Source organism: Apiospora marii (assembly GCF_038362585.1).
Source record: "Apiospora marii strain CBS 49790 chromosome Unknown utg000012l_segment0_segment0, whole genome shotgun sequence".
In the NCBI taxonomy this organism is placed as follows: domain Eukaryota; kingdom Fungi; phylum Ascomycota; class Sordariomycetes; order Amphisphaeriales; family Apiosporaceae; genus Apiospora; species Apiospora marii.
Genome location: NW_027117383.1, coordinates 1,077,260 through 1,102,174, shown reverse-complemented (window position 1 = coordinate 1,102,174; position 24,915 = coordinate 1,077,260). Strand labels below are relative to the sequence as shown.

The 24,915-nt window shown below is 54.0% G+C and overlaps 5 protein-coding genes across 5 annotated transcripts; 1 reads left to right on the top strand and 4 right to left on the bottom strand.

The window, feature by feature from the left end:
* Nucleotides 1-139: 139 nt before the first annotated feature.
* Nucleotides 140-2,793, bottom strand: PG985_015162 (uncharacterized protein; the record flags this gene model as incomplete). The annotated part of the gene is made up of 6 exons (XM_066834928.1): nucleotides 140-576; nucleotides 828-1,036; nucleotides 1,170-1,389; nucleotides 1,454-1,891; nucleotides 1,954-2,275; nucleotides 2,335-2,793. 6 exons carry the CDS (start codon nucleotides 2,791-2,793, stop codon nucleotides 140-142), a joined length of 2,085 nt encoding a protein of 694 aa, XP_066677538.1.
* Nucleotides 2,794-4,548: 1,755 nt separating this feature from the next.
* PG985_015161 (SET and MYND domain-containing protein) lies at nucleotides 4,549-5,606 on the top strand (the record flags this gene model as incomplete). Its single annotated transcript, XM_066834927.1, has 2 exons — nucleotides 4,549-4,910; nucleotides 5,006-5,606. The coding sequence occupies 2 exons, from the start codon at nucleotides 4,549-4,551 to the stop codon at nucleotides 5,604-5,606; spliced, it is 963 nt and encodes a 320-aa protein (XP_066677537.1).
* Nucleotides 5,607-6,022: 416 nt separating this feature from the next.
* Nucleotides 6,023-6,235, bottom strand: PG985_015160 (uncharacterized protein; the record flags this gene model as incomplete). The annotated part of the gene is made up of 1 exon (XM_066834926.1): nucleotides 6,023-6,235. One exon carries the CDS (start codon nucleotides 6,233-6,235, stop codon nucleotides 6,023-6,025), a length of 213 nt encoding a protein of 70 aa, XP_066677536.1.
* A 555-nt stretch (nucleotides 6,236-6,790) lies between these two features.
* Nucleotides 6,791-8,564, bottom strand: PG985_015159 (cytochrome P450; the record flags this gene model as incomplete). Its single annotated transcript, XM_066834925.1, has 5 exons — nucleotides 6,791-7,120; nucleotides 7,196-7,510; nucleotides 7,589-7,893; nucleotides 7,955-8,438; nucleotides 8,496-8,564. The coding sequence occupies 5 exons, from the start codon at nucleotides 8,562-8,564 to the stop codon at nucleotides 6,791-6,793; spliced, it is 1,503 nt and encodes a 500-aa protein (XP_066677535.1).
* Nucleotides 8,565-9,812: 1,248 nt separating this feature from the next.
* PG985_015158 (nonribosomal peptide synthetase) lies at nucleotides 9,813-24,176 on the bottom strand (the record flags this gene model as incomplete). The annotated part of the gene is made up of 7 exons (XM_066834924.1): nucleotides 9,813-12,882; nucleotides 12,938-13,779; nucleotides 13,844-14,445; nucleotides 14,499-15,302; nucleotides 15,353-22,088; nucleotides 22,138-24,040; nucleotides 24,106-24,176. 7 exons carry the CDS (start codon nucleotides 24,174-24,176, stop codon nucleotides 9,813-9,815), a joined length of 14,028 nt encoding a protein of 4,675 aa, XP_066677534.1.
* Nucleotides 24,177-24,915: the final 739 nt, after the last annotated feature.

Here is a 24,915-nt window from a genome sequence, read left to right as displayed (position 1 = left end):
GCGCTCATTCAGCGAGTTGTCCAACCGAGACACCTCGACAGGTCGGTGGCGGGTTATAAGCGTCGCCTGGCCCAACCCAGCGGGTGTAGGAATAGGTGCTACAGCCGCGGGGCGAGCAGGCGAAGGCATTGTTTGAGGATCATAGCCGACCATCGGAGTGGTGTTCATGGCATTGGCTGGTGGCGAGGTGGATGGCGGGCTTGTGGTTCATGGGCGTGCCGTTAGCAGTATACTGGCAGGTGTCGAAGCCTGCGGCGGAGGCTGTTGCTGGTAATGTGGGGGTATGTGGTGGCATCTGTGGTGCTGCATGAGTGTTGTGCATCCCGGGGCGCGTCCTGTACCGAGGCACTGGGACGGGCGACGCGCTAGGGCGAGGGCGCGAAATGCGGTGGCAGCATAAGCTGGATTCCACAGGCGCCGGTGTGGCCGGGGCGGCGACCGGCTGGAAGTGGTGGGGTGTGTTGGCCATGGTGGTATCGCCTTGACTACTGGTAGCCTGCATCATGGAAGGCCGACGGATAGGTTCCACTGGAGCTACTGGCGGAGGAGTAGGCGTAGGCTCGGGCGGTGGGATTCCTGGTGGGCAAAATGAGTAAGTAAAATCCATGCGATATGGCCGATTTCAAACAGTCATGAATGAGCATTCCAAGGACGTGAAAAAAGGCTGGAACGTGGGTAATCGATAAGAAGGGAAAGCGATAATGGAGGGCGGCCTTATCGTTATCGGGAGGGGAAATAAGCAGGTGGGAAGTGCAGGATGCAAATGAATTAAAAATGAAATGATTCGAAAGTGAGACAGGCTCTCGCCTCCCTTCCTTCCTTTCTACTCACGTTGGATTCTCTCTCGCGACAGTGCACCGCGCCAATCAGCGGAGGGGCATTTGGATGACCCCATGTTGGCTTGGGCAAAGGATCAGTCGGCTTTGCAATCGTCTCTAACAGATGCTTGATCGGACTGGGCATCTTTCGCAGTCTCCGAGGGACGTCAAACATGTCCATCTCGTAGTCCTTCTCGCGAACTTCGTCGGGCACGCAGCTGGCCCAATCTTGATCTTGTTGAGCCGGTGCTTCTCTTCGTTGTACCGCGCCTCACAGACGTAGACGTCTTTGTCCTTGGGGACCCCCGCGGCCTGCCCTTGTTGAAACGGGTTACGAACATGACGAAACACCTATCTACGACTTCGTCGATGCGATGGTCACGGTATTGGCCCGTCTTGACAACCTCGTTCTCCAGGAAATGCTTCTCAAATCGATGCACGGTCTGCTCGGGGCGATAATACCAACAGGCATTCACCCACTTTTGTCCAGACTTGTCCTCCCAGGTTCGGTATATCTGAGCAACGATAGGCTTGGTCAAATCATTCGGGTTGGTGATATGGACCCAATCGCCTGGATTTCCCATCATTAGCTTTGTTGTCCTTCAATCGCCGTCGGATTGCGAATTAGAACTTACCAACTTTCCAGACTTCTCCGCGGTTGACAATCTCGGTCAAGGGTCGTCTTCCATCTTCGTCCTCAAACTCGTTGTCAGGCCTGGCCTTCTCTTGCTCAGCTAACAGTCGAGACTGTTGCTGCAATTCGACGGCATCTTGGAATATCTGGCTGTTCTCCTCGTTGTACTGTTTGGCATTCTCAAACATCAACTCGATATCCTTAAGCACGACATCAACGTTCGGGTACTTCTTTCTCTTTGCCTTCTTCTTAATTGTATCGAGCGCAATGGGATTCTTGATGGCGGCATAGTACTCCGGCGTGGCCTGCTTGTCGGGCAATTCTCGAAGGGCAAAATCTTCAAATCTCCATCGGGGTGCTTGAACTTGCGCAAGCCCTTGAGAACGGCGTGGATCCGAGCTTCCAACGGGGTAAAAACCTTCGGTGGCCGGCCGCGCTTCTTGTGGGCGTCTTCTTGGGCGTCCGATTTGCGGCCCTGGCGACTGCGTCTTCCGCGTCGACGACCACCTTCATCGTCCGAATCATCCTCGTCATCCTCGTCGTCTTCGTCGTCTTCATCTTCCTCTCCCTCGTCGTCTTCCGGGGGTGGCGAATCTTCGGCCTCGGGTAGCTCACCGAGATCAGGCAGAACAGCCTCTTCAGCTGTTATGACTTCGTCATCCACTAGCTTCTGCAACTCTTCCTTGAAGACCTCGCGCAAGCGACCGGCATCCTGGAAGAAGTGCGACGAAGGTCGGTTATAAACTTGGGCGTTGTGGCAGATTTGCGCGACGTCGCGAACGAACTCGGTGAAATTCGTGTATTGCTTCTTGATCTTCTTGGTCTGCAGTAGCTAGTCAGATTGGCAACTTAAGGTGGGAGGTACGGGATGGAGAAGCGCACTCTTATGGTACTGAAGGCGATTCCCTCCTTGATGACGTCGTAGTAGTCAGGGACGAGCCGTCGGTTGGGAACGCGTTGGAAGTGCTGCGCGATCTGGTAGCCGTCTTTCTCCCGGTAACTAGACAGGTAGTTGGCTGTGTTCTCGATGATTATGTTCATGTCGCCTGAGACGCCACCGTGGCGCCTGTTGCCAGGCTCTTGGCTGGTTCCCTCGGCATCGTCTTCTTCGCCTTCGGCGTCCTCGTCTTCTTCGCCCTCGGCATCGGCATCTGGATCAGCCTCTCCATCTGCGTCCTCATCCGGTTCGCCGTCAGCATCTTGGTCCGCGGGGCCATCTTCGGTGGTGTCCATGGCCTCGGGCGCGTCCTTTCCCTCGTTTTTGGCGGCCGCCTTGGCTTCGATGGATTCGCGCACCTCGATCGCGTTGTCGGCAGCGGCCTTCGCGTCCTGGTCCGCCATTGTGGATGCGGCAATAACAATAACAAGACCAAATTGGCAGTATTAGATTTATGAATGAAAGGGCAGCATAACAGTGCTTTGGAAGGGTGGTTTGACGCCAGGCGAACGATTGCGCAACCCAGCAGATGCACGTTGTCGCATTCAAAGAGTTTCTGGCGATTGACACTTGACTTGATCCAGGTAGCTCTGAATTCAGTTGGTTCTTGGGCTGGCAGCACCCGATCTTTTTCCGCTGTGTGTTAGCGTGTTGGCGTATTGGCAGGCTAACATCCGATCGCCGACGACAATAGTGGGGTCATTCGTGTGGTCCGTGCTGAAGCTGTCGCCGGCAGCTTTGGCCTGCAAAGTCGGCTCTATTGTCTGAGATCGACAAGCTCCCGATCGCCGCGAGGGTGTGCTTTTGCCTTGCCTATCACAGATGCCTGTTCCTTTTCAAGTCCACTTTCAGTATTGGCAGAGTCCGCATGGACGACGAAACACATGCTCAGCATAACAGGAACCGAGCTCGAGTGTAGAAGGCCATGGAGAAATTGACCTTTCCGCAGTGACGCTGCTGAGATAAGGAAGGGGGATGGTGAACTTCTGTGAGTGTAGTGAAATTCAAATGCTGGTATTGAAGCGCCCATTCCCATTTTTATTTTTAACACTGTTGACGCATATATCATTTTTCTCATGTTGTGTCTGCCGTTGTAAATGCCTGTCTCGATTGTGTAACTACACTTCTACTCAAAATGGCGGTGTTCCCAGACAGCTGCATTGCTCTAAAGCCTGCTTACTGGATGTTCTTCTGGGTTGGGTAACTCACCCTCTCTACCGGGTTACAACAAAATTCCATCACATTGCGATTGCCGTATCTCAGGATAACTTAGCCATTATGGAACGACAATGAAAAGAGTGCTCGTGGCAGCTAACTTGCCACGTTGGTACACAGGAGTCAAACTGAACTGTTTACCCTGAACAAATGCTGTATGTGTGTGTGCAAAATGTCTAGCCTACGAGGCGGTGATGCCAAACCTTGACCTTCTGGCCGACTCAACCTACTATTCTATGGATGGCATGGGTTGCTTGATGAGAAGCAGGTGTGCATTGTGTTAAAGGTGATGTTTCCCACACCGTTGATTTACATCATAACAAACATGGCGTGATACCCCACGTTTCAGGCCGCATACATAGGTTCAGTATGGTGGCAGACAGCATACTGTTTCTTGTCAGAGTTCTTGTAGGGTGTCAGTGAGCCAGAGAAATCAACATATCTATAGCGACGTTTTGCCAAAGCTGAATCACAGACAATACAAGCACAAGCCCAATAAAAACTGTTTATAGGAGAGATAATATCATCAGTGCGTGTCTCTGCTGTAAAGCGAGGCCATTGTTTGAAATAACTCTGAATTCACCTGCTCAAGCTTCTTGCTTATAATAGGATTGGTAAGTGCTGGTACTGTACCTAATTTTAAATGTATTCAATTATGAATTCACTAATCTGTCACTCCGGGTGGGCCTACCATCCATCCTATATAAAAGTCGTCTGTAGTAGTGCATTCACAGGCCTCGCCTTTCCCTTTTTTTTATTGAACCACCCTCCACAGAGTGAGCTTCTCCATCCTTCTTACCTTCATCTTCACCAATCGACCCAAAAGGCAGCACAATCCTAACAGTGGTCATAGGTGATCCTTCTCCCAACACAACCCAAACACAAGCCTCGGTTCCCAAGGCATCTTTTCACATCAATCCCCTTGACCAGCAACCCGAATGATCATGGCGTCTTACAGCGTCAATGACTTCGTCGAAGTCCGAGTCTCTAGCACATCCGCCAAGGGAGCCGGTCTTTTTGCCAAGCGAGACCTGGAAGCCGGTCACCGCGTCATCTGCGAGGACCCAATGCTCCCGAGCGTCAGTGTCAGCGACAGTCTTTCCGAGGAGGAAAAGCAGCAATTGGCCCGTCTCCCCGCCGGACCCGGGGACGTGTTCATCGTGGACGCTTCGCAAGTCCCCGATCCCAGCGTCCTATTCCGGGGCGGTGACCAACTCACGAGCCGGGTCACATACAACGAAGTCAAGATTGCCACCTATCCCGAGGGCCCCATGGTGGGCTTCCACACTGCAGTGGCTAGTCACAGGTAAGAAACAAGCTACACTACCCTGCAAATACCCCATCGCCGCCGAACTGCTTCGTTGCTTTGCGACCTCTTGCTAACATAAGATGACTGGACAGTTGCATGCCAAACGCATATCTGTGTTACAACAAAGCCACTGACTCGCTGGACCTCCACCTAGTCCGCGACGTAAAGAAGGATGAGGAGGTTACGGTCTCTTACTTTCAAGATGACTACGCCTTTCCTAAGAGCGTGCGAGCCCAGAAACTGCAGAAGTGGAATTACGCCTGTCCCTGCAGCTGCTGCACAACTGAATCCACCGCCTCCGACTCGCGCCGGGATCACATTAAGCAGCTGTTTTCCGACTACGATCAGCTCACAGCGATCCGCATCCTGAGCAACCTCGAGATCGGCCTCGGCGGCGAAGACGTCCCTCCGGAGGAGGACGAATATTCATGGGACCTCTTGGACGATCTCAAGCAGATCGTCCAGCTCATGAAGGATGAGGGCCTGTACGGAATGGCCATGACCTGGGTTCTCGTGGACCTTGCAGACCGCCACGATGAGGTCGGTGACACACAGAGTCAGCTGGCTGCAATGAGCGAGGCTGTTAAGATCCGGGAGATGTGCCTTGGTGTTTTCCATCCTGATACCCGGGCTTTGCCGAGCGTAATTCATGAGGATAGAATACCGCGAGGGAGGGCTTGTGACTGGAGCTGAACAGTCCAATGCATGGAAATACTGGTAAGCAAAGTCAGAATCTCAGATACGCTAGTGTAGTTGGAAAAAGAACCTACTCTGTTGTTAGTTTTCCTTAAGCGAACGTTTTCTCACACCTGCCAAATTGACTTCATCTTCTCTGTCCAGACTCATCCGCACTATCCAAGAATCCATACCGTGATTTACTGTCAAGCCATATGATATGAGTGTCAGTTACGGTGGTTAGACTGAGACTAGGAAGTGCCTTTCTTCAACCCCGAAACTGGCAAATGCGTAATCATGTACACTGTGTCATCTGCATGCATAATTAATGTCTGAAGCGGGGTTCTGTTACCATCTGAACATTTATCTGATTTCTGCTACCTTTCTACCAAGGGCTGTTGTTACTACTCCTTAGCCCATCCTGCCTTCTTAACCTAGTACTGCTTATGTGCCGTCGCAGTGTACCCAGAAGCCGTCTTAACCTTGACCGGCGTGTAGGTAGAGGAGATGCTACCGGGAGGGGGCAACAGGGGGTTGTGTGTGGAAGAAGAACTCTTGCTCGAGCTGCCGTGCTTCGTGCTGGAGCTCTTGCTGCTAGAGCTCTTGCTGCCAGAGCTCTTGGCCGGAACACTGCCGCAGGGACCCATTTTGTTGGTTTGAGAGCGTATGCTTCGTGTTGAGAAGTTGTTGGAGTTGTTGGAGTTTTCGTGTGCTTCTGTGTGTGAGTGTGAGATGATGGATAACAAACATTGCGACAGGACTGGTAACTTCGAGCCGATTTATATAGGTATGTGCAGTCGCTCAGAAACAACAGTATCCTTAGAAGCTTTGAGCTGCATTGTACAAACACAGTCATTGTAGGCAAGGTCGTTTGGACCAACTGGCATAACGCCCATTGTGTCTGTCCTCCAAGATGGTGACTGTTGTCATAGCGCTTTGTGAAGCAAAACCAGTGCTTTCATTCTACCTGATTACTTCACGCTGGGGGCAGCGGTGAATAGATTTATTTTGGCAGAGTCTTTGTCTGGTGCGTGACCAAGCGCAAGAACCTGGTAGAGAATAGCCAATGCTGTAATGCGTTTTCTTTAATGTCTTCACTCATGATGGAATATTTCAACTGTTACCAAGCTAAAAATACACCAAATAGGCCTTCTTAATCATATCCATGTTCCCTCCAAACCCCCTCCCTTATTTCTGATCAACTACCCCTGCACCCGCGGCGCCATCTTAATAAGCAAAGAAGGCTTCAGCCACAGCGAGTACGCCTCCTGCTTGTCCATCCAGTCGCGGCTGCTCTCGGCCAGCGCGATGTCAAAGTTGTACAGCACGCGCGCCATGATGAGCCGCATCTCGGCGTAGGCCAGGTTGCGCCCGATGCAGTCGCGCGGCCCCACGGCGAACGGCTGCAGCACGTCGAGCTGGTCGCCCGCGAACTCGGCCGCGCCCAGGAACCGCTCCGGGTGGTACTCGTACGGCTTCTTGAAGTTCTGCTCGCGATGGTAGGCAGGATACTGCCAGACGGCTACGGCGGTCTGAAAGAAAGCAGTCAGCTTTGCTGGATGTCATGTGGTTGGGTATGGGGCTTGGGGACAGGAGCTAAGACTTACACCTTCGGCTACGTATTTGCCGGCAATGGTGCTACCGCCGGCCGGGGTCTGGCGGGGCAGACCGCCGACGATGCTGGGGTAGCGCCGCAGAGCCTCGTTCAGACAGGCCAGCAGGTAGGGGAGGTTCATGACGGAGAGCAGGGTGATATCCTTGTCGCTCTTGAACGTCGTGCGCACCTCCATGGTGGCCTTGGCAAGAGCGGCGGGGTTCATCAACAACAGGTAGGTGACACCGCACAGAAGGGTCGCCGTCGTCTCAGAGCCGGCCACAATGAGTTGACTGGTGTTGAGCAGCCACTGGTCCTCTGTCAGGTTCTGTTTGTGACGACTATGTCAGTATACCTTCTTTTAGAAGCTCCACAGCTTCCCGAGAGACATGGAAATGCAACTTACCCACTTCTCCTTCTCCTTGAGCCATCCCTCCATGATATCAGGTTGCGATCCAAGCTCAATGCGAGCCTCGAGCTTCTCCTTGACATGCTTGATGTGCTCAGCACGAGCCTTCAAGATGCTCGGCTGGCGCGAGACCCAGTTGACGAACCATTTCAGACCCAGGTGCATGAAGACGGCGATCTGGGCGGACTCGTTGGCCAGGGAGCTGATCAGCTTCACCCAAGGGTGGTACTCGGAAGCAGCGAGACAGCCAAAGTCCTGGGAGAAGGCCAGTTTTCCGAGAATGTCGAAGGTGGCAAATGTGTCTGTAGAAACATGAGTCAATATCAAAAACTAGAGGCAATGACAGTAGCGAGAGGAACTTACACCAATCCTTCATATCCAGCTCCGCCTTGCCATTATCGCAATTCTCCCGCAGCCGCTGGATCAGCAAGTCGACATACCCACTAATAACCGGCTCCTGCTTGCGCATCGCCCCGTCGCTGAACGAGGGCGCAATCGCCTTGCGGAGCTTGCCGTGCTCCTCGCGCGTGGGCGCGTTCATGATGGAGGTCGGGATGTTGTCGCTGGGGAAGTAGAAGTCGGGCGCCTTGGGCAGCTCGCGCCCGTTGCGGACGCCGTAGATGTCGCGCCAGGCCTCGGCGCTCGCGAACGCCAGCTCGTTGGGCGCGATGCGCACGACGTCGCCGTACCGCTCGTGCAGCGCCGCGACGTGGAACGGCATCCGCCCGTTGACCATCTCGATCGTCGACCGGAAAACGGTCGCCCGGTTCAGCAGCGGGCCGGGAAACTTCCGCAGCGGGTGGAAGAAGAGGTTGTACACCACCTTGGCGACGACATAGATAAGGAGCTGCGGGGGTTGTTAGTCGCCAATGCGTCTCATTACGGATAGTTGGATAGGACTTACAGCGGCCAATGCCAGGGCGACAAGCCTCGCCGCCCCAATCGTGTTGGAGTCTATCAAGAAGGACGACATGGTGATGATTACCTATGTCTCAAGCCATGTGAGCCAAGGGAAACAGGAAACGGATATCTCGAAGCCATCTCATAAGTATGTCTATTGACGATGATGGATAACTATGTATACCAACCAGCGATAGAATGTCGTGCGATAAGCACACCACAGACATGACTACTACAGGGATGCATGCGATAGACGGGCATCAAATCATCAAACCTTCAATCTCAGGCCCGACATGTTGTCAGACGCATGATGACTAACTGCATAAAACCTATCTCAGCTCTTACCCATCAACCTTGCAGCGGGTTTCCTGTCAACGAAATGACAGGTCCCATGGAAGTGTTTCATCGCGTACCACAGTAATAGCGATCCTGTCATTCCAGTACCTGACTTTTCAAGTCCGGGTATATCCTAGACAACTGTAGCACACGATCCAATGTACCGAGCGCTGATTGGCCCGAAAGACCTAGACACATGGCTTACTGTCTCTAAAGTGGATCTAGATACCACTCTGCAGCTTACTGTTGCGAGTATATGCAGCATGATACAGTGACCGCACCCCACGTGGTACCTTGTGTCCGCGCTTTGACTGGCGGATGATGCCGTGTTCGTGTTCTGGGGGCATTGCGCAAAAGCAGCTCACGGGTATTGCCGAAACGCGCAAGGCGAGACTTGCATGTAATTTCGCAAAAGCAGGAATAGCAGCTTTACATGGCGTGGCGGTGCAATTTGATGGTGTGGCGTACCTTCCATTGCTAGCCTAAGTACGGAGTATGCAGTGGATCCGCGTGTTTGCCAGACGAGCCTGCTGCCTGCATCACCTTTGCAAAAGAACAAAAACAGCATCGAGTGGCTGTGCGACTGGATGCTGTGGCGCATCTTACCCCTGTTGCCACCCCCTTTTGCCAATTTAGCTTCCACGCATGAGCGCGACATTCTGGAACCAAGCCACTTGCGGACTTATCTAGAGAAACTGACGTGACAGAGCTAATTTTATGTTCATAACAAGCAATGTTGAGAATGCTTCTGGGATGCATTAAAATAGAATGTAAAAGTTGTTATACGAAAATCTACCAGAAGAATGTGCTGCTTCCGCACATGTATCCCAATAAGCCCGCAATGCGCCTTTAGCCAAACCAAAATCCAAACCCAACAAGAACAAGCCCAAAACTCCTCCCCTAATAGAATTGTAGACCAAAAGAAATATCTCAAAACAGCAAATCAGTTATGCTATATTCCCCTCATTCCATAGCAATAACCCCCTCAAAAATCCGTCAAAGCCGCCGGCGACGTCGCCGCCCGCCTCAACGGCTTGATCCCCTCCTCCAGCTGTTTCTCCGCCACCCCAGCCGCCTGCAGCGCCTTGGCCGCCCGGTACGCCACGTCCTTGAGCGCCTGCTCGTAGTAGCCCGCGAGCCACTTGCGGATCTGCGGCTGCGCTCGCATGTGCTTGTTCCAGACGCACTGGATGTGGAACTTGCCTTCGCGCACCTCGGCGCTGACCGACACCAAGCTGAAGCACTTCACTTCCTGCCCATCCGCCCCAAGCCCGTTCTCGATGGCCTGGCTCATGTCGAAGAAGCCGCCCGCCTCGTTGTCGTTGCGCGCCTGGCCGTCCGACACGCCGAGGTAGTTGATGGAGACCTCCATGCGGTCCTGGCAGGCGAAGGCGGCGCGGCCACCGGGGTGGTAGTACCGCGAGGCGAAGTAGCCCAGGCCGTTCATGGGCAGCTTCTTGCGCGTCTCGATGCCGCGGCGGAGGACGGCGATACTGTCGTCGCGGCTGTGCACGGCGATATGCAGTGGCGACAAATTGGTGAACCAGCCGACCGTGCCCGAGACATCGACGCCGCCGATGCTCTCGCGTCCATGGTTGTATCGCATAATGGGTGGCGTCGAGCGGTCGCGGAATATGTAGCTAAAGGCGTGCGACATGGCCGAGCTGAGAATATCCATGGGCTCGGCGCCGTACAACTTCTGGCACGCCGTCAACAGTGCCTTCGTGTCGCGCTCGGGCAGGGTAAAGGAGGAATGTTCGGTGTCCTTGGAGATGTTGATGCGGTTCTCCATTCCCCAGTAAGCGTAGTTGGGCTTCGGTATCCGGACAGGGAGCGCCTTCTCCGGAGGGAAGTTGCGAATGGTATACTCCTTCTGCTTCTTGACCCAGGCTTGGAAGGGGTATGGTGCTTCGGAAGTAAAAGTCGAAGTGGCAAGGTATTCTTCGAGATCCTTGAGGATAGTGTTCCACGAAACCAAGTCAACAACCAAGTGATGCGCGACAATGAACATATACTGCTCATGCTCATTGATTGTCACGAGGTCAGCAGCCATGATCGGACCGTCTTCCATGTTCAAGCTCTGGCGAGTTTCTTCGACACTCGGCTTGACCTCTTCTAATGTGGTGTCCTCCCAAGAGCGGAATTGATGGGACCCGGCGAAGTCGGGTGAGATATACTGTTTCCACCCACAAGGTGCGGTGGCGTCCTTCTGGAAGCGGACGCGCAGCATCGAGTGGCGGTTGATCAGGGCCTCCAGCGCCTCTCGCGCAAGAGCGGCATCAAGAGGCTTCTTGACGGTCAAGCAGAACGTGTGATTGAACCGCTTGTTCGTCTCGTTAGAGAGGTAGTCGTCGTTCAGCGCATGGTTGGCATAGTACTGTTGAACAGGCGAGAGTTCGAAGAGCTCTTCGATGGGGTCCTCGAAGGCGCTGACGAGCTGATTGGCCCCGGAGTCTTCTCGTGCAATACGAGAGGCGAGTTGGGAGATCGTGCGAGCACTCGCGACATCGGTCATGGTCACTTGGAACCCTTCAGCGCGCAGTTTGCTGACTACCACCATAGCCAGAATGGAATCGCCACCGAGCGAAGTAAACTCTTGCCCAACACCAATTTCCTCTGCCGGCAACTTAAGTACCTCGACCCAAACCTTGTGGATCTTCTGCTCAGCAAGAGTCGTCGGGCCTTGGACTCGGAGGCCGTTGGCGAGAGCACCGATTCGTTGATGAGTGTCGTTATCCATCGAGACGAGCCATTGTTCTACGCGCTTCCTGTTTAACTTACCGCTCGGAAGAAGCGGGAAGCTGCGGATGACGATCCACATCTGAGGAACCATGTAGGTAGGGACTACAGTGGCGAGATGGGCGCTGATCAGTGCCATCTCCTCGGCGGCACTGACAGACTGATGGGAATCGATCATCTCCACCATGGCACTGGAGTTGGTCGTCGCTCCCAGCTTGGCAATGGAAACGATGCCAACAAGCTGTCGACGACAGGGGCCAGCCTTCGGGTACATGACCATGGCATGCTGGATGTTCTTGTTGAGGGTGAGATGAGTCTCAATTTCTCCCAATTCCATTCTCTGACCGCGGACCTTGACCTGGGTGTCCTTCCGGCCGCAGAACATGATGTAACCGTCGACATTGAAGTAGGCGAGATCACCGGTCTTGTAGAGCCTCCTCAACTTGCCGCCGATGGTCTTGGCCCACGTGGGGTTCTCGACGAAGACCTCCGCGGTCTTCTCCGGGTTGTCTAGGTAGCCGCGAGCAACGATGCTGCCTTCAATCAGCAATTCGCCAATCGTGCCCAGAGGCGCGAGCTTGTTGTGGTCATCGGGGTCTGCAATCCAGCAGATACCACCCAGTGCTTTGCCAATATTGGCTGGATCTTCGTCGGGGTTGGTGATGCGGTTGGCAGTCGCTGCAATGGTGCATTCAGAGGGCCCGTAGCCGTTGATGAGGGTGAGATGCTGAGCCCACGTCTTGATGTTCTGAGTGGTGAGCGCCTCACCACCGAGAACCAGCGTCTTCAGATGGGGAATATCGGACGGCTTAATGAACTTGACGACCGAAGGGGTAAGGAAAGCCCAAGTGATGCGGAAGTCATTGATGACATCTACCACACTGCGCTTCTTGATGCGTTCGTTTGGCACACAGACGCAAGCACCCACTGTCAGCGCCGTGAGCATCTCCATGACGCTAACATCGAACGAGTAGGAAGCGCCCTGCAAGACTCTGCTCGACTCTGTCATTCCCGATCGGGCGGCCTGAGCACGAGCGCACGTAAGGAAGGAGTGGTGTTCGATGACACAGCCCTTGGGCTTGCCGGTCGAACCCGAAGTGAAAATAACATAGAGAACATTTTGCGGCGTGCAATCCACCGGAAGAATGCGTGATGGTGTAGGGAGGGACTCGATAGAAACATTATCGATGATCAGCACTGGTACGCTGGAGTTCCTCCAGAGAGGCGCCTGATCAAGGGACGCAAGGATCACCTTGGCCTTGACCTGGTGGATAATCTCGTTGAGACGAGCCATCGGATAGGCGGGGTCAAGGAAACTGTAACAAAAACCGTTAGTGCAACTCTTAAACGGGGAAGGGATTAGTGACTTACGTAAAGGCAGCACCGGCCTTCATAACACCGAGAACAGAGACAACCGCCCAGCCGGATTTCTCGAAACACAGGGGTACTACGGTTTCCGCGCCGATGCCAAGCGTCTTGAGATGGTGAGCGAGCTTGGTAGACAGCTGATCCAATTCCGAATACTTGAAGTCTACATCCCAAGCGTTGACGGCCATCGAGTCGGAGCGCTGCATAGCCATCGTGTGGATAACATCGTGCGTGAGGTCGTGGATATCCTCGGGCAGCTCTTCGTTCATATCCGCCATCTCAGCCATGTCTTCCGGGCTCACAATATCAATATCGTGAACAAGCATGTCGGGTTCTTCGGAGAGTTGCTGCACTGCCGTTCTGAGCTGGAACAGGAGTCGGCTCATCTGGGCCTTGGAGATGAGGCGCTGGTCGTAGCCGCCGGTGATCTCGATCGACTGCGCCTGAAGGACGCACTCAAGACCCATGCCGAAGCGAAGGAATCCCTTGTCCTCGACGTCGATGCTCTGAGCGCCCAGGAAGTCTGACCCCAGCTTGGTATCGGGCTGGATGACCATGATGTTTTGGAAGGCACATGCCTCGCGGCATTCGCCGCTCATCTTGGCAATATGCTGAAGTCCAGTATGCTCAAAGCGGATCATGTCGGTCGCTTGCGTTTGGACTCCGTCGAGGAACTTGGCTACTGACACGTCGTTATCGAGCTGGATGCGCAGAGGTACTGTGGTGATAGTCGGTCCGATCATGTCAGAGATGCCCTCAATTGGGACGTTGCGACCCGTTTGAATGACACCAAACAGAGCGTCGTTGGCGCCGGTGTATCGGCCTAAGACGATAGCATACGCAGCCTGAAGTGATATCAGTCAGCATTGGATCTGTAGTAGGGAGGCTAGAGAAGTTCTGATAGGTTACCTTTAAGATCGTGCCAAGGGTGAACGAAGAGTCCGGCTTCCGCATGAGAGGGATCTTAATAGTGATCGTCTGATCAATAATAGGCTCAAAGGCTACTGACGGCAATCTTGGGTAGGACTGAGCCTCGAGACCAGAGAACTGAGCCGTCCAGTATGCCTTCTCCTCAGATGCGTCTGTCCCTTGGAGGTATTTGATGAAGCGGTTGAACGGGGGACTGATACTTAGCTGGGGCGCCATGCCCCTGTAGGCTTGCTCTACTTTCTGCATGATGAGAGTCTTTGCCCATCCATCGTAGAGTGAGTGGTGAATTGACCAGATGAAGTAGCACCCGGTGTACTGCGTCTCGATGATGGCAAAACGCGCAAGAGGGGAGCCAAACCCGAAGTGGTGCTGCTTGTCGCCGTCGATATACTCTTGGACCTTGGTGGAGGTGTGCCACTCGATTTGTTGGGTCATGACAACCTGGAAGCACCCATCTTCACCCAAGCTGACGATCCGTGTCCTGAGCAGTCCCACATCCTGGATGACCTGCTCCCATGCGGCTTTGAAGCGGGCGATGTCAATCTTGGAGGGAAGGCGGTAAACCTCGCGGAGTACATACGCTGGACAGGAAGTTAGTAACGAACCAGTGTTCAAACGATGCGCATTTTCCTACCTTCAGGATCTTTGATGGTCAAGAACAGCATTCCCTCCTGTAGCGGAGTGCAGGGCAAAAGGTCAGCAATCGATTCCCGATCAAGCCCGTGCTGCTCCTTGACGGCTTGCAAGTACGTCTCCAACATGGCTTTAGGCACGAGAGAAAAGGGCACCACAGCTTTTGTATTAGAGCTCGCTCCGGATCGGGCATCATGTTGGATGTTGGCGCCGATACTAGCAATCGTCTTGTAGCGGAAGATGTCCTCGGTGGACAACGTGATGCCAGCGCTTCGCGCGGCAGCAACAAGCTGGATGGCCGTGATGGAATCTCCACCGAGACGGAAGAAGCTGTCGTTGACATGTATGGCGGCGGGGTCTTTCGCAAGGGTGCGAGCGACGAGATCCAGCATGGTCTTCTCGATGTCGGTCGATGCCTCTCGTGGGGTGGCCAGGGACGACTCGGGAGCCTCTAGCGAGTACATCATGACCTGTTCCGCATCCAGTCCATCGAATAGTGATTTGAGGCACTTTCGATCGGTTTTGCCACTAGCGGCCATGATGGGCATCTTGGAGACGGGGATCCAGAGACTGGGGACCATGTATCTGGGCAGAGTCGCGCGCATCGCGCTGTCGAGTTCCTCGAATCTAGCGCGAAGTTCATCATCCGTCTTCATCAGTAAACCAGGGGTCTCCTCTGTGCCATCTTGGAACTCGATAAAAGCAGCCAAGGTCTGCTTGGATTTGTCGACCTTAGTCTTGCCAGCCAATACAATGGCCGATTCCACATCGGCACCCTTTAGCTTGAGCTGCGTCTCGATTTCGCCTGCAACACTGTTAGATCAAACCTCAAGCCCGTATACTCTAGTCACTTACCAAGCTCCAATCGTTGACCGTTGACCTTGGTCTGGTTATCCTTGCGTCCCAGGTATGTAAGGGTACCATCGATAACATCTTGACGGACTAAGTCGCCCGTCTTGTAGAGAAGCTCGGGTTTCGTGTGACCAAAAGCCCGGAGCCACTTGGGGTTACCGACAAACACTTCGGCCGTCTTCTCCGGGTTCTTGAGATAACCGCGAGAGACATTGGGTCCCTGGATGAGGAGTTCACCGACACAGCCCACTGGAGTCAGGCGCTCATGGTTATTGGGATCAACCACCCAGCCAATGGAGCTCACCGGGTGACCGATAGTCTCGGCCTTGTGGCGGCGCTCGACTTGCTCGTTGGGGCCAGGGATAGTACGCGTGACTGTAAACACGCATGTTTCGGTTGGACCGTATCCGTTCATCAAGCGGACCTTGTCGCCCCATACGTTGATGCACTCTTGGTTGAGTGCCTCACCACCGAGAACGACAGTAGTCATGGACGGGATATCCTCTGGCTTCAGGAGGCGAACGAACGAAGGCGTGAAGAAAGCCCAGTCGCACTTGAAGTCACGGATGAACTGGGAAAGGTCGTTCATCCGCTCGTGCTCTGTGGGAATGCATATGCAGCCTCCGAAGTGAAGCGCGGTGAATATCTCGGCAATACAGGCATCAAAAGTGTATGATGCGAACTGTAGCGTCCTCTTCGGATGGTCGGCGAAGCCCATGGCCATACCATGTCCGTATGTCGATGATGCGACCGAGAGATGATGAACTGCGACGGCCTTGGGGCGTCCGGTGGAACCCGATGTGAAAAGAGCATAGGCAAGGTTCGAAGGTTTAGCTTGAGACTCGACTGGATCCGATTTCAGAGGACCCCAAGCAGTGATAGCACTGGGGAGGATGATGGATGTGATTTTATCGGCCGGAGCAAGAGTGGGAATCAAGTGCTTCGTCTGCTCAGAGAATACGACCACCTTGGCTTCAACTTGGTCGATCAAATCCAGCAACCGGTCAACCGGATTCTGAGGATCCAGAGGGACAAACGCTCCTCCGCTCTTGAGGATAGATATCATAGTGAGGACAGCCTCGGGGGACTTCTCAATGCAGATGGGCACCACATCTTCGGGTCCGATGCCGAGTGCCTGGATCTGGTGGGCCAGATGGTTGGTGTGGTCATCGAGTTCCTTATAAGACAGTTCAACTTCTCTAGAGGCGATGGCAAGCGCGTCAGGGGTGGCGGCGGCCTGCTTGACGATGATGTCGTGCATCGTCTTGTGGATAGTCTTGGGGTAGTTGCCGTTCCAAGCGCTGAGATCCTGCCGGTCTGCCGAACAAAACATTTCCATGTCTTCCAGCTTGCCGTTGCGGCGGTCCTGGAGCTGGTATAGCAAGTGCTCTAGCTGCTGGAGCAGTCTTTCAATTTGGGCAGAGGATATAGCCGTAGAGTCGTGGTGGGCCGAGAAAGAGATCTCCCCGTCACCGATCGCACACTCGAGCACCAAGGCGAAGCCGCTAAGGTAGTCCGCTGTAGTTGCGGTCTTGTGGTTTCGGAAGACTGATGACGGCTGCTCTCCCAACTCTCCCGGTTGGATGACGATGAGGTTCTGGAACTCGCAAGCGTCTCTAGTCGCGTCGCTGATCCTCTTGATTCCTTGCAGACCAACGTGCGAGTACTTGATCATGTCGGTGCCCTGGGACTGGATCTGAGATATGAAGTTCTGCACCGTGAGCTGGGGATCAGCTCTGATGCGGACAGGGACAGTGTTGATCGTGGGGCCATTCATGATGTCGATGCCTTCCAAATCCAGGTCACGCCCAGACTGAGTGACGCCGAAGATCACGTCTTTGGAGTCTGACATTCTGGATACTGCAATGCTCCAAGCTGCTTTAAGTAAACTTGCCATGTTGAAGCCGGCCCTTCGGTCAAACGAGAATGGCATGGAGTGGGTGACAGTGGTATCAGCCTGCGACCGATGGCCGGCTGGTACAGCAGGAAAAGGTGCCGTCTCCAAGTCCCTGAGCTGGTTTTGCCAAAAAGCTTCCATTGCTTTGGCATCAACTTGCTGCAGATGCCGAATGAAGTCTCGGAAGGGGCGAGTGGGAGCCATTGTGTTGCCAGCATAGACTTGGTCAACAGCTGACATCGTCAGGTCCATGGAGTAGCCATCGTAGAGGGCGTGGTGGACCGTCCAGACAAAGTTCCTGTTGGGGCCGTCTTGAACGATGGCGTATCTGGCAAGAGCCGTTCCGTAACCCATAGGCTCAGATCTGTCGGCCGCCAGGTAGGATTCCAAGTCGTTCGCCGACTTCCATTGGATAGATTCGTCACGGACAACCTGGCATGACCCAACACCGTCCAGGAAGACGACTCTTGTGCGCAGGATGTCGTATTCGCCGACAATAGCCTCCCATGCAGTTTTAAAAGCTTCCAGGTCGATATCTGCTGGTAGTTCGTAAACATCTCTCAGGACGTAGGAGTTCCCATCTGACGTTGTCAAGGAGATGAGACCCTCTTGCAAGGCCGTAGTGGGATAGGCGTCCAAAACACTTAGCGGATCCCAACCATGTTTGTCAGACAGCAATTTCAAGATGTGATCCTTAGGGAGCTTGCCAGCCAGCATCTGGAATGGGCGGTATACTGTGTTCTCCCTAATCGTCTCTGCAGTTCTAACTGAGGAGGCTGTGTTGGGCCGTGGGGAAGACATAGGTCTGTTCGGGATGCTCGCCTCCCTTACCAAGGTTATCTCTGGCAAAGGCATGGCGTTGACATCCTCGAACTCTGACTCGGACTCTGAAGGCGAGACCGATTCGACGAATGTTTGAGACACACCCTTTGGAACAACCAGACCGACGCCGGGAATACGCTTGGCAGCCAAGGCCATGTCGACAAGTTTTGGTGCTTTCATGATGCTGGGGACAGAGAGTGCAAGCCCAGCGACTCGAGCCTTACCAACCAGCTGCATGGCCGTGATAGAGTCACCGCCCAAGTCGAGGAAGCTATCGGTCGGGCTGATGGGATCTTTGGCGACATCGATCTGGAGGACAGTAGCCCACAAATCAGCAAGGATGGCCTCGGTGTTCGACGAAAACGCAGCCACGGCCGTTTCTTTGGCAGTATGAGCCAACGAGTACAGGTTCAGCTGCGCGCGATCGAAAGAAGCAGCGGCTTCGCGCAATTTCTTCCTGTCAATCTTTCCCGAGGTGTTGATCGGCAGGCTGAAGACAGGAACCCAGAGGGCAGGGACCATATATTCGGGCATCTTTTGGGAGATCCTGGTCCTGACGCCGTCCAAATCGCCCCGAAGAGCATCCGACATTGCCGTGATAGCGAGATCACTAGCCTTCACGTCTTGGAACTGGATGAAGGCCGCCAAAAGCTTGCGACTAGCCGAGCCTCCGGGAGAGAAGACCTCGACGGCGACCTGAGCAGACTCGGGAACACGCAGCTGCTTCGTGATGTTATACTCAATCTCTCCCAACTCTATGCGCTGGCCATTAAGCTTGACCTGGTTGTCGCGACGTCCCAGGCAATCGAGGCTGCCATCTGGATTGAACTTGGCGATGTCGCCAGTGCGGTAGAATCGCCGTGGCTCGGGTAGCGACCCTTGAGGCGCCCACGAGAGACCGCTGATAAAGGCGGCCGCAGTCTTGGTAGCCTCCTTCAGGTACCCGCGTCCTACAATCGGGCCTTCGATGAGCAGTTCACCAACTTCGCCGAATGGGAGAAGCTTGTTGGGCTCCTCGGGGTCCACGACCCAAAGCTTGCAGTTTGCTGGCCATCCGATGTTGGCACCCGTGGCCTCCTTCTGGAGCGGCTTGCTGGATGTGCACTGGATTGAACACTCGCTCGGACCGTACGTATTGAAGAGGTCTATCTTCCCACCCCAGGTCTCGATGATGTCTTTGGTGAGGCTTTCGCCGCCAAGCACCAGCGTACGAAGGCAAGGAACGTTCTCGGGGTTGAGCATTCGGCCCACGGTTGGCGTCAGATCCGCCCAATTCACCTCCAAGCGTCGCATGGCGCCTGGCAGGTCGTTGAGACGCTCTTCGTCTGATGGGATGCAGACACATCCGCCATACATGGGGATGATGGTGTTCTCTTCAATGGCGACATCAAAGCTGAAGCTCGCGAACTGGATTGCGCGCGTAGAGGGACCAACACTAAGAATATCCGAGTTCGTTCGGGAGGTAGTGCAAAGCGACCGATGCTCCAGTATCGAACCCTTCGGTGTGCCTGTTGAACCGGAGGAGTAAACAATCCAGGCCGCGTTTGAAGGTGAAACGTCAATCCGAGTACTGTCTGGTCGTGGTGGCAGGGAATCCAACATCAGCCGGTCAACTGCAATGACATGGGAAACTAAGTCGATATTGGCAGCATGTTTGCTGGATGCAACAATGACTTGCGCCTCAGTATCGGCAACGATCTTCTCGTGCCGAGCCCGCGGGTGTGCCATATCTAGCGCGACGCAGCAACCGCCTGCCTTGAGAATAGCATGGATGGCAACTGTAGCCCAAGCGCTTTTCTCAAACGCAAACGGTACGATCGTCTCCGGGCCTACGCCGAGGCCAACAAGAACTCCGGCGAGGCGATCGGAGTATTCGTTCGCCTCGCGGTATGTCAACTGGGCATCCCACGAGTCGACCATGAGGGCTTCGGGCTGCTTTCGCCCTTGCTCCTCAATCATCCAGTGCATGCACTGCTCTAAGGGCTCCACTTCCGGGTTGAAGCCCTCAGGAACAAGGAAGTCGAGAGGGATTTCGATGTCCAGATCTGAAAGCGGGCTGGTGGCATTGGAATCGCTCATAAGCAGCTTCAAGACGTGCTCCAAGGTCTGGATCAAAATGGTAATTTTGGTAGGGCTCAGAATGTTCTTATCGAAACCAGCACGGATTTGGACATCATCCTGGCCAAGGATGCATTCCAGGAGCAGCCCGAAGTTGAGCATGTCTCCTGTATTGCGTGACTCGTCAGGGTGGAAGAGTGCGGAGTTGTTCTCCGCCGTCGGCTGCACGACAAGAATGTTGTGAAAGCCAATGGCTTCGGCAGCCTCTTCGCTAGCTTTTCGGATATGTTGCAAGCCTGTGAGCTGGTAGGGGATCATGTCGAGGTACTGCTTCTGAACTCTTGACAGGAAAGACGAAACGTTCTCATCCCTGTTAATCACAATACGCACTGGCACTGTACCGAGGCATGGACCAAGGCATTCATGGACGCCAGGAAGCCCCATGTCGCGGCCAGACTGTGTCGAACCCATGAGGACATCGCTCGAGTTGCTGACGTGTGAGAGCACAAGTGCCCATGCTGCCCGAATGACGATAGATGTGGTGTACTTGGACGTGGTACGGGGCAGGCTGAGTACTCGGGTGACGTAGTCTGTGACGGATGGTTCATAGGAATCGTCAAATTGAGGGAATGAAGAGGCCTTGGAACCGGCAAACTGTCCTGCCCAGAAGTCTTCTGCGTCCTGTGTGTCCTTGTCCATCAGGTACTTGATGAACTGGTTATACTGTAGGGTAGCCGGGAGAGGCTGCTCGTTGTAAGCCATCTCAATTCGGCGAATGGCATCTTGGTTCATGTGGCCATCTGTGATGGCATGATGGCACGTCCATACCAGGTACCGATTTCCACTGGGCTCCTGGATGATGGCGAAGCGGCTCAGTGCATCACCATAGCTCATATGATTGCTCTTGTCCCGGGCAATGAATGTACTCAAATCATCGTCTTGAGCGACATCCGGGAGATCGTCATCGGTCATGACAACTTGGCAAGTTCCCAGGCCCTTGATGTGCACAATCCTCGTTCGCATGATCGGGTACGCCTCAACTACCGCCTCAATAGCGGCCTCCAACGTGAGGATGTCGACATCATCGGACAGTTTGAGAACTTCTTGCAGCAAGTAAGCTTCAGGGGAATTGATATTCTCTGCCATCATGCCCTCGACAGTTGCAGTAGTCGGATAAACATCTTCCACCCTGCTGACGGGAATCCGGTACAACTTCTTAAGCTGATCGCGGATAGAGCGGAACGTACTTGGTCCCCCGATAAGCTCGAAAGGATCAATATCGTCAAGTTGATGGCGTGTTGTCGCAGCGTCAGTGCCCGTAATCACTTGGGCCAATTCAGCCAGGGTAGAGTGCTGGAATATGTCTGCGACAGTGATGTGGTACTCGTGGTTGGCAGCTTCGGCGACAAGCTTCATGGCAGAGACAGAATCGCCACCAAGTGCGAAGAAGCCGTCTTGTCTGTGGATCGAGTCTTGTGGAATGCGAAGGATGGAAGCCCAAATGTTGCTCAGTGCAGTCTCGACATCGCCGAAAGGCTTCTCCACACGGCCGTCATTCTGGAATGTCGAGCCGGTGAATTGGTTTAGCTTGTCGATTGGTAAGGACTTGGCAAAGGCTTGAAGCCCTTTCCGGTTGGTTTTACCTGTCGATCCCGAAGGTATAGAAATGAGAGGCAAGATGAAATTTGGCACCATGTAGGAAGGGAGTGTAGCAACCAAGGTCTTGTGCAGCTGGAATACGAAGTCTTGGACCTGCGGGTTCGCGGGCACCAGCTCGATCCCCGGCGTTTCCTGGGCAGGGGTAAGACTAGGAAGGGTAATAAAAGCTGAAAGCATCTGCTTAGGCCGCTCGTCGTCGCCAATGAGAATCTTGCCAACGACGACGTTGGCGTCACTGGGGAGTTCCTGCTTGATCTTTGCCTCGATATGCCCAGCTTCAAGCCGGACACCATGGATTTTGATCTGCGAAAGTATTAGTATCACGACAAGCTATGACAGTAATCTGTCTTACCTGAGTATCACGGCGTCCAATGAAGATTAGTGAGCCATCGGCCTTTTGCTGGACAAGATCACCCGTTCTGTAGAGAGAGCCAGAGGCGCGTTGGGGAAATGCATCCTTGAGCCACTGAGGTGCCTTAATGAAGGTTTCTTCCGTTTTGGCTGGGTTCTTCAGATAGCCATCGGCGAGGATGTTGCCTTCAACCACCAGTTCACCGACCGAACCGATTGGCAACAATGCATTGGGGTCAGAGCTTTGCGTGACCCACAGAGCAGATCCCATGTTGGTTCCTATCACGGAACCTTTGTCGCCGCGTGACTTTCTTGCGGAACTCGCCCGCGATGTACACTCAGCTGGACCGTAAGAATTGAAGAGTCTGATTCTATCAGCCCACAGTTCGATGAACTCGTCAGTCATAGCCTCTCCACCTGTGACCAACACCTGCAGCGTGGGCACTGTTTCGGGGTCCAAAAACTGAGCAACAGTAGGTGTTGTCACCAGGTGATTGACACGCATCCGACGGATTGCGCCAGTCAGGTCGTTCATCTTCTCGTGATCTGAGGGGACGCACAGAGTGCCTCCAAACGAGAGAGTGGTGAATATATCGGTGATGGATATATCGAATGTGAAGGCGGAGAAGGCGAGGACTCGGCTCTCACTGCTGTTTGTCTCACGTGGGCCGTGAGCCAGGATATTGGTGCTTGCCGCAGAGTGCGAACATATTATTCCTTTCGGAACGCCCGTAGACCCCGAAGTGAAAATCACATAGGCCGGGCTGTTGGGATCGACGGCTGGAAGCGCGATATCGAGAACAGGAAGAGCTTCGAAAAAGCCCGCATCAATCACGAGGGCCTCTGCGTTGTGATCTTTGAATCGGTGCTCATAGTTTTGGGAGCAGACCGCGAAGTCGGCACCACAAGCCTGTAGCAGGCGAGCTGTGTCTTCGGGCTGGTGCGCTGGATCGAACGGGACGAAGGAGGCTCCCGTCTTCAATATGCCCAGGAGCGTAGGCACAACCAGTGGGTTCTTGTCGAACATGAACGGCACGACCTTACCCGGCTTGACCCCATGTGCGCAAATGAGGAGTTTCGCTAACCTGTCCGACATGCAGCTCAACTCTTTATAAGAGAATGACATTCCCATTCCGCATACAGCTTCGGCAGACGGAGTCTCTTCAGAGCTTTGCGCAATGAGTTCATGGAGACATTTTCCTGAGGGAGGTGGGAGATCCTTGTTCCACTCCACGATCTGCGACAGATCGCTGCTGCTGATAGTGCTGAGCGACCCAAGTGGTTTAGTCGCATTCGAAGGCTCCGCGAGTTGCAGAACCATGTGTTCAAAAGTGCAGAGGATGCGTTGCATCTCATCGCGGCCAACACAAGCTAGATCGAAGAAGGCCTGGACATTGATGCCGGCCCTGGTCGGGCTAACCTCGACGTTCATCACCCTATCTAGGGGGGTCGAGGTAGAGCTGGAGGCGTCCCCATCAATGACTAGTTGGTTGTCATACTTGGTCGCATTGAGCATGTCGGGTCCCAATTGGCCGATGCTTTCCAGCGAAACCGCCTCTCCGTAATGGGGACGGAATTCGCCTGTCTCGAACGAAGCTAGGGTTTCCCCCACGAGCTGGTTGGGCTGATAACAAAAGCGGAAGGGCGCAGCGGGACGCGCTTGTTCCTCGTCTTCCTCGCCCTCAGGCTGGTCTTGATCTTGGTTCATCGTCGCCAGACCGAAGACCACGTCCTCAGCGTCGGAGTAATGGACGTTCACAAGAGCCCACGCCGTCATGACGATGGCTCTTACTGAGGCTTTGGCAGGACATTTGCCCTGAAACTTGATCTTCCGCCGTACCAAAGTATCTGGTGTTGGCGCTGAAGACAGATCCACCCGACGTGGGAAAGCAGGTGGCGGCGCACTACATGGCAGACACGGTCAGCTTCGCCTAGAGTAATTGCCGTAAGGACTCCTGATGTAACTGACTCTGCGAGATATTGCTGCCAAGAGTCCATGATGGTCTCGGCGGAAACGCCAGAAGATGCAGACGCAGACATCTTTTCAGAGAATGGCAGTGATTCAGGAAGATAGTACAAGTGGATGTCAAGACAGCTTGATCAGGATATATGCCGATTTGCGCCTTCTTGCGAATGGTTGAAAACGGTAGCCTGCTCACGTCAGTGTTTTAAGGGTATATGCAAACCAACCTATGTTTCTGGGCAATGCCAATGGAACTCTGCTAACGACCACGCGTGTATCTCTGCAGTCAAGAAGAATGTGGTATGGGTAGAATGAGGGACGATGCGATCACAAGGAACGCGAATAGTAAATGTCGGAGACAACAGAGAGAACAGGGCGAAAGGGGCAATCGTTGAATGGTAGCAATGTTGGATATTGGCTGGCAGCGAGTATATGATGGGATTCGTCACTGTCAGCTACATGCCTATCTAATGGAGCTTACCTTGCTTGGCCAGTGAATGGACGCGCCAATATCATACAATCAGTTCAATGCGACATGACTGGCACTGCCAAAGGCCAAAATGCCCCAGGAGCACCCAAGCCACATTGAGCGGTGCTCATGATGCTGTCGACCTCTATCGCGCTTAGGGCGTGTGCGTGGACCACGAGGTTTCAGCCTTCCTGGTGGTTCTGGGGTCAACACCCACCGACAGCAGGGGTTTTCGCCGGTTGCTGGCACCCATTTCCATCAATCACCCTTACTGTTGATGGACCTTGAGGGTTGGATTGGGAATGTGGCATGACTCGGTAGCAGCAATTGAATTGGACCCTCGAGTT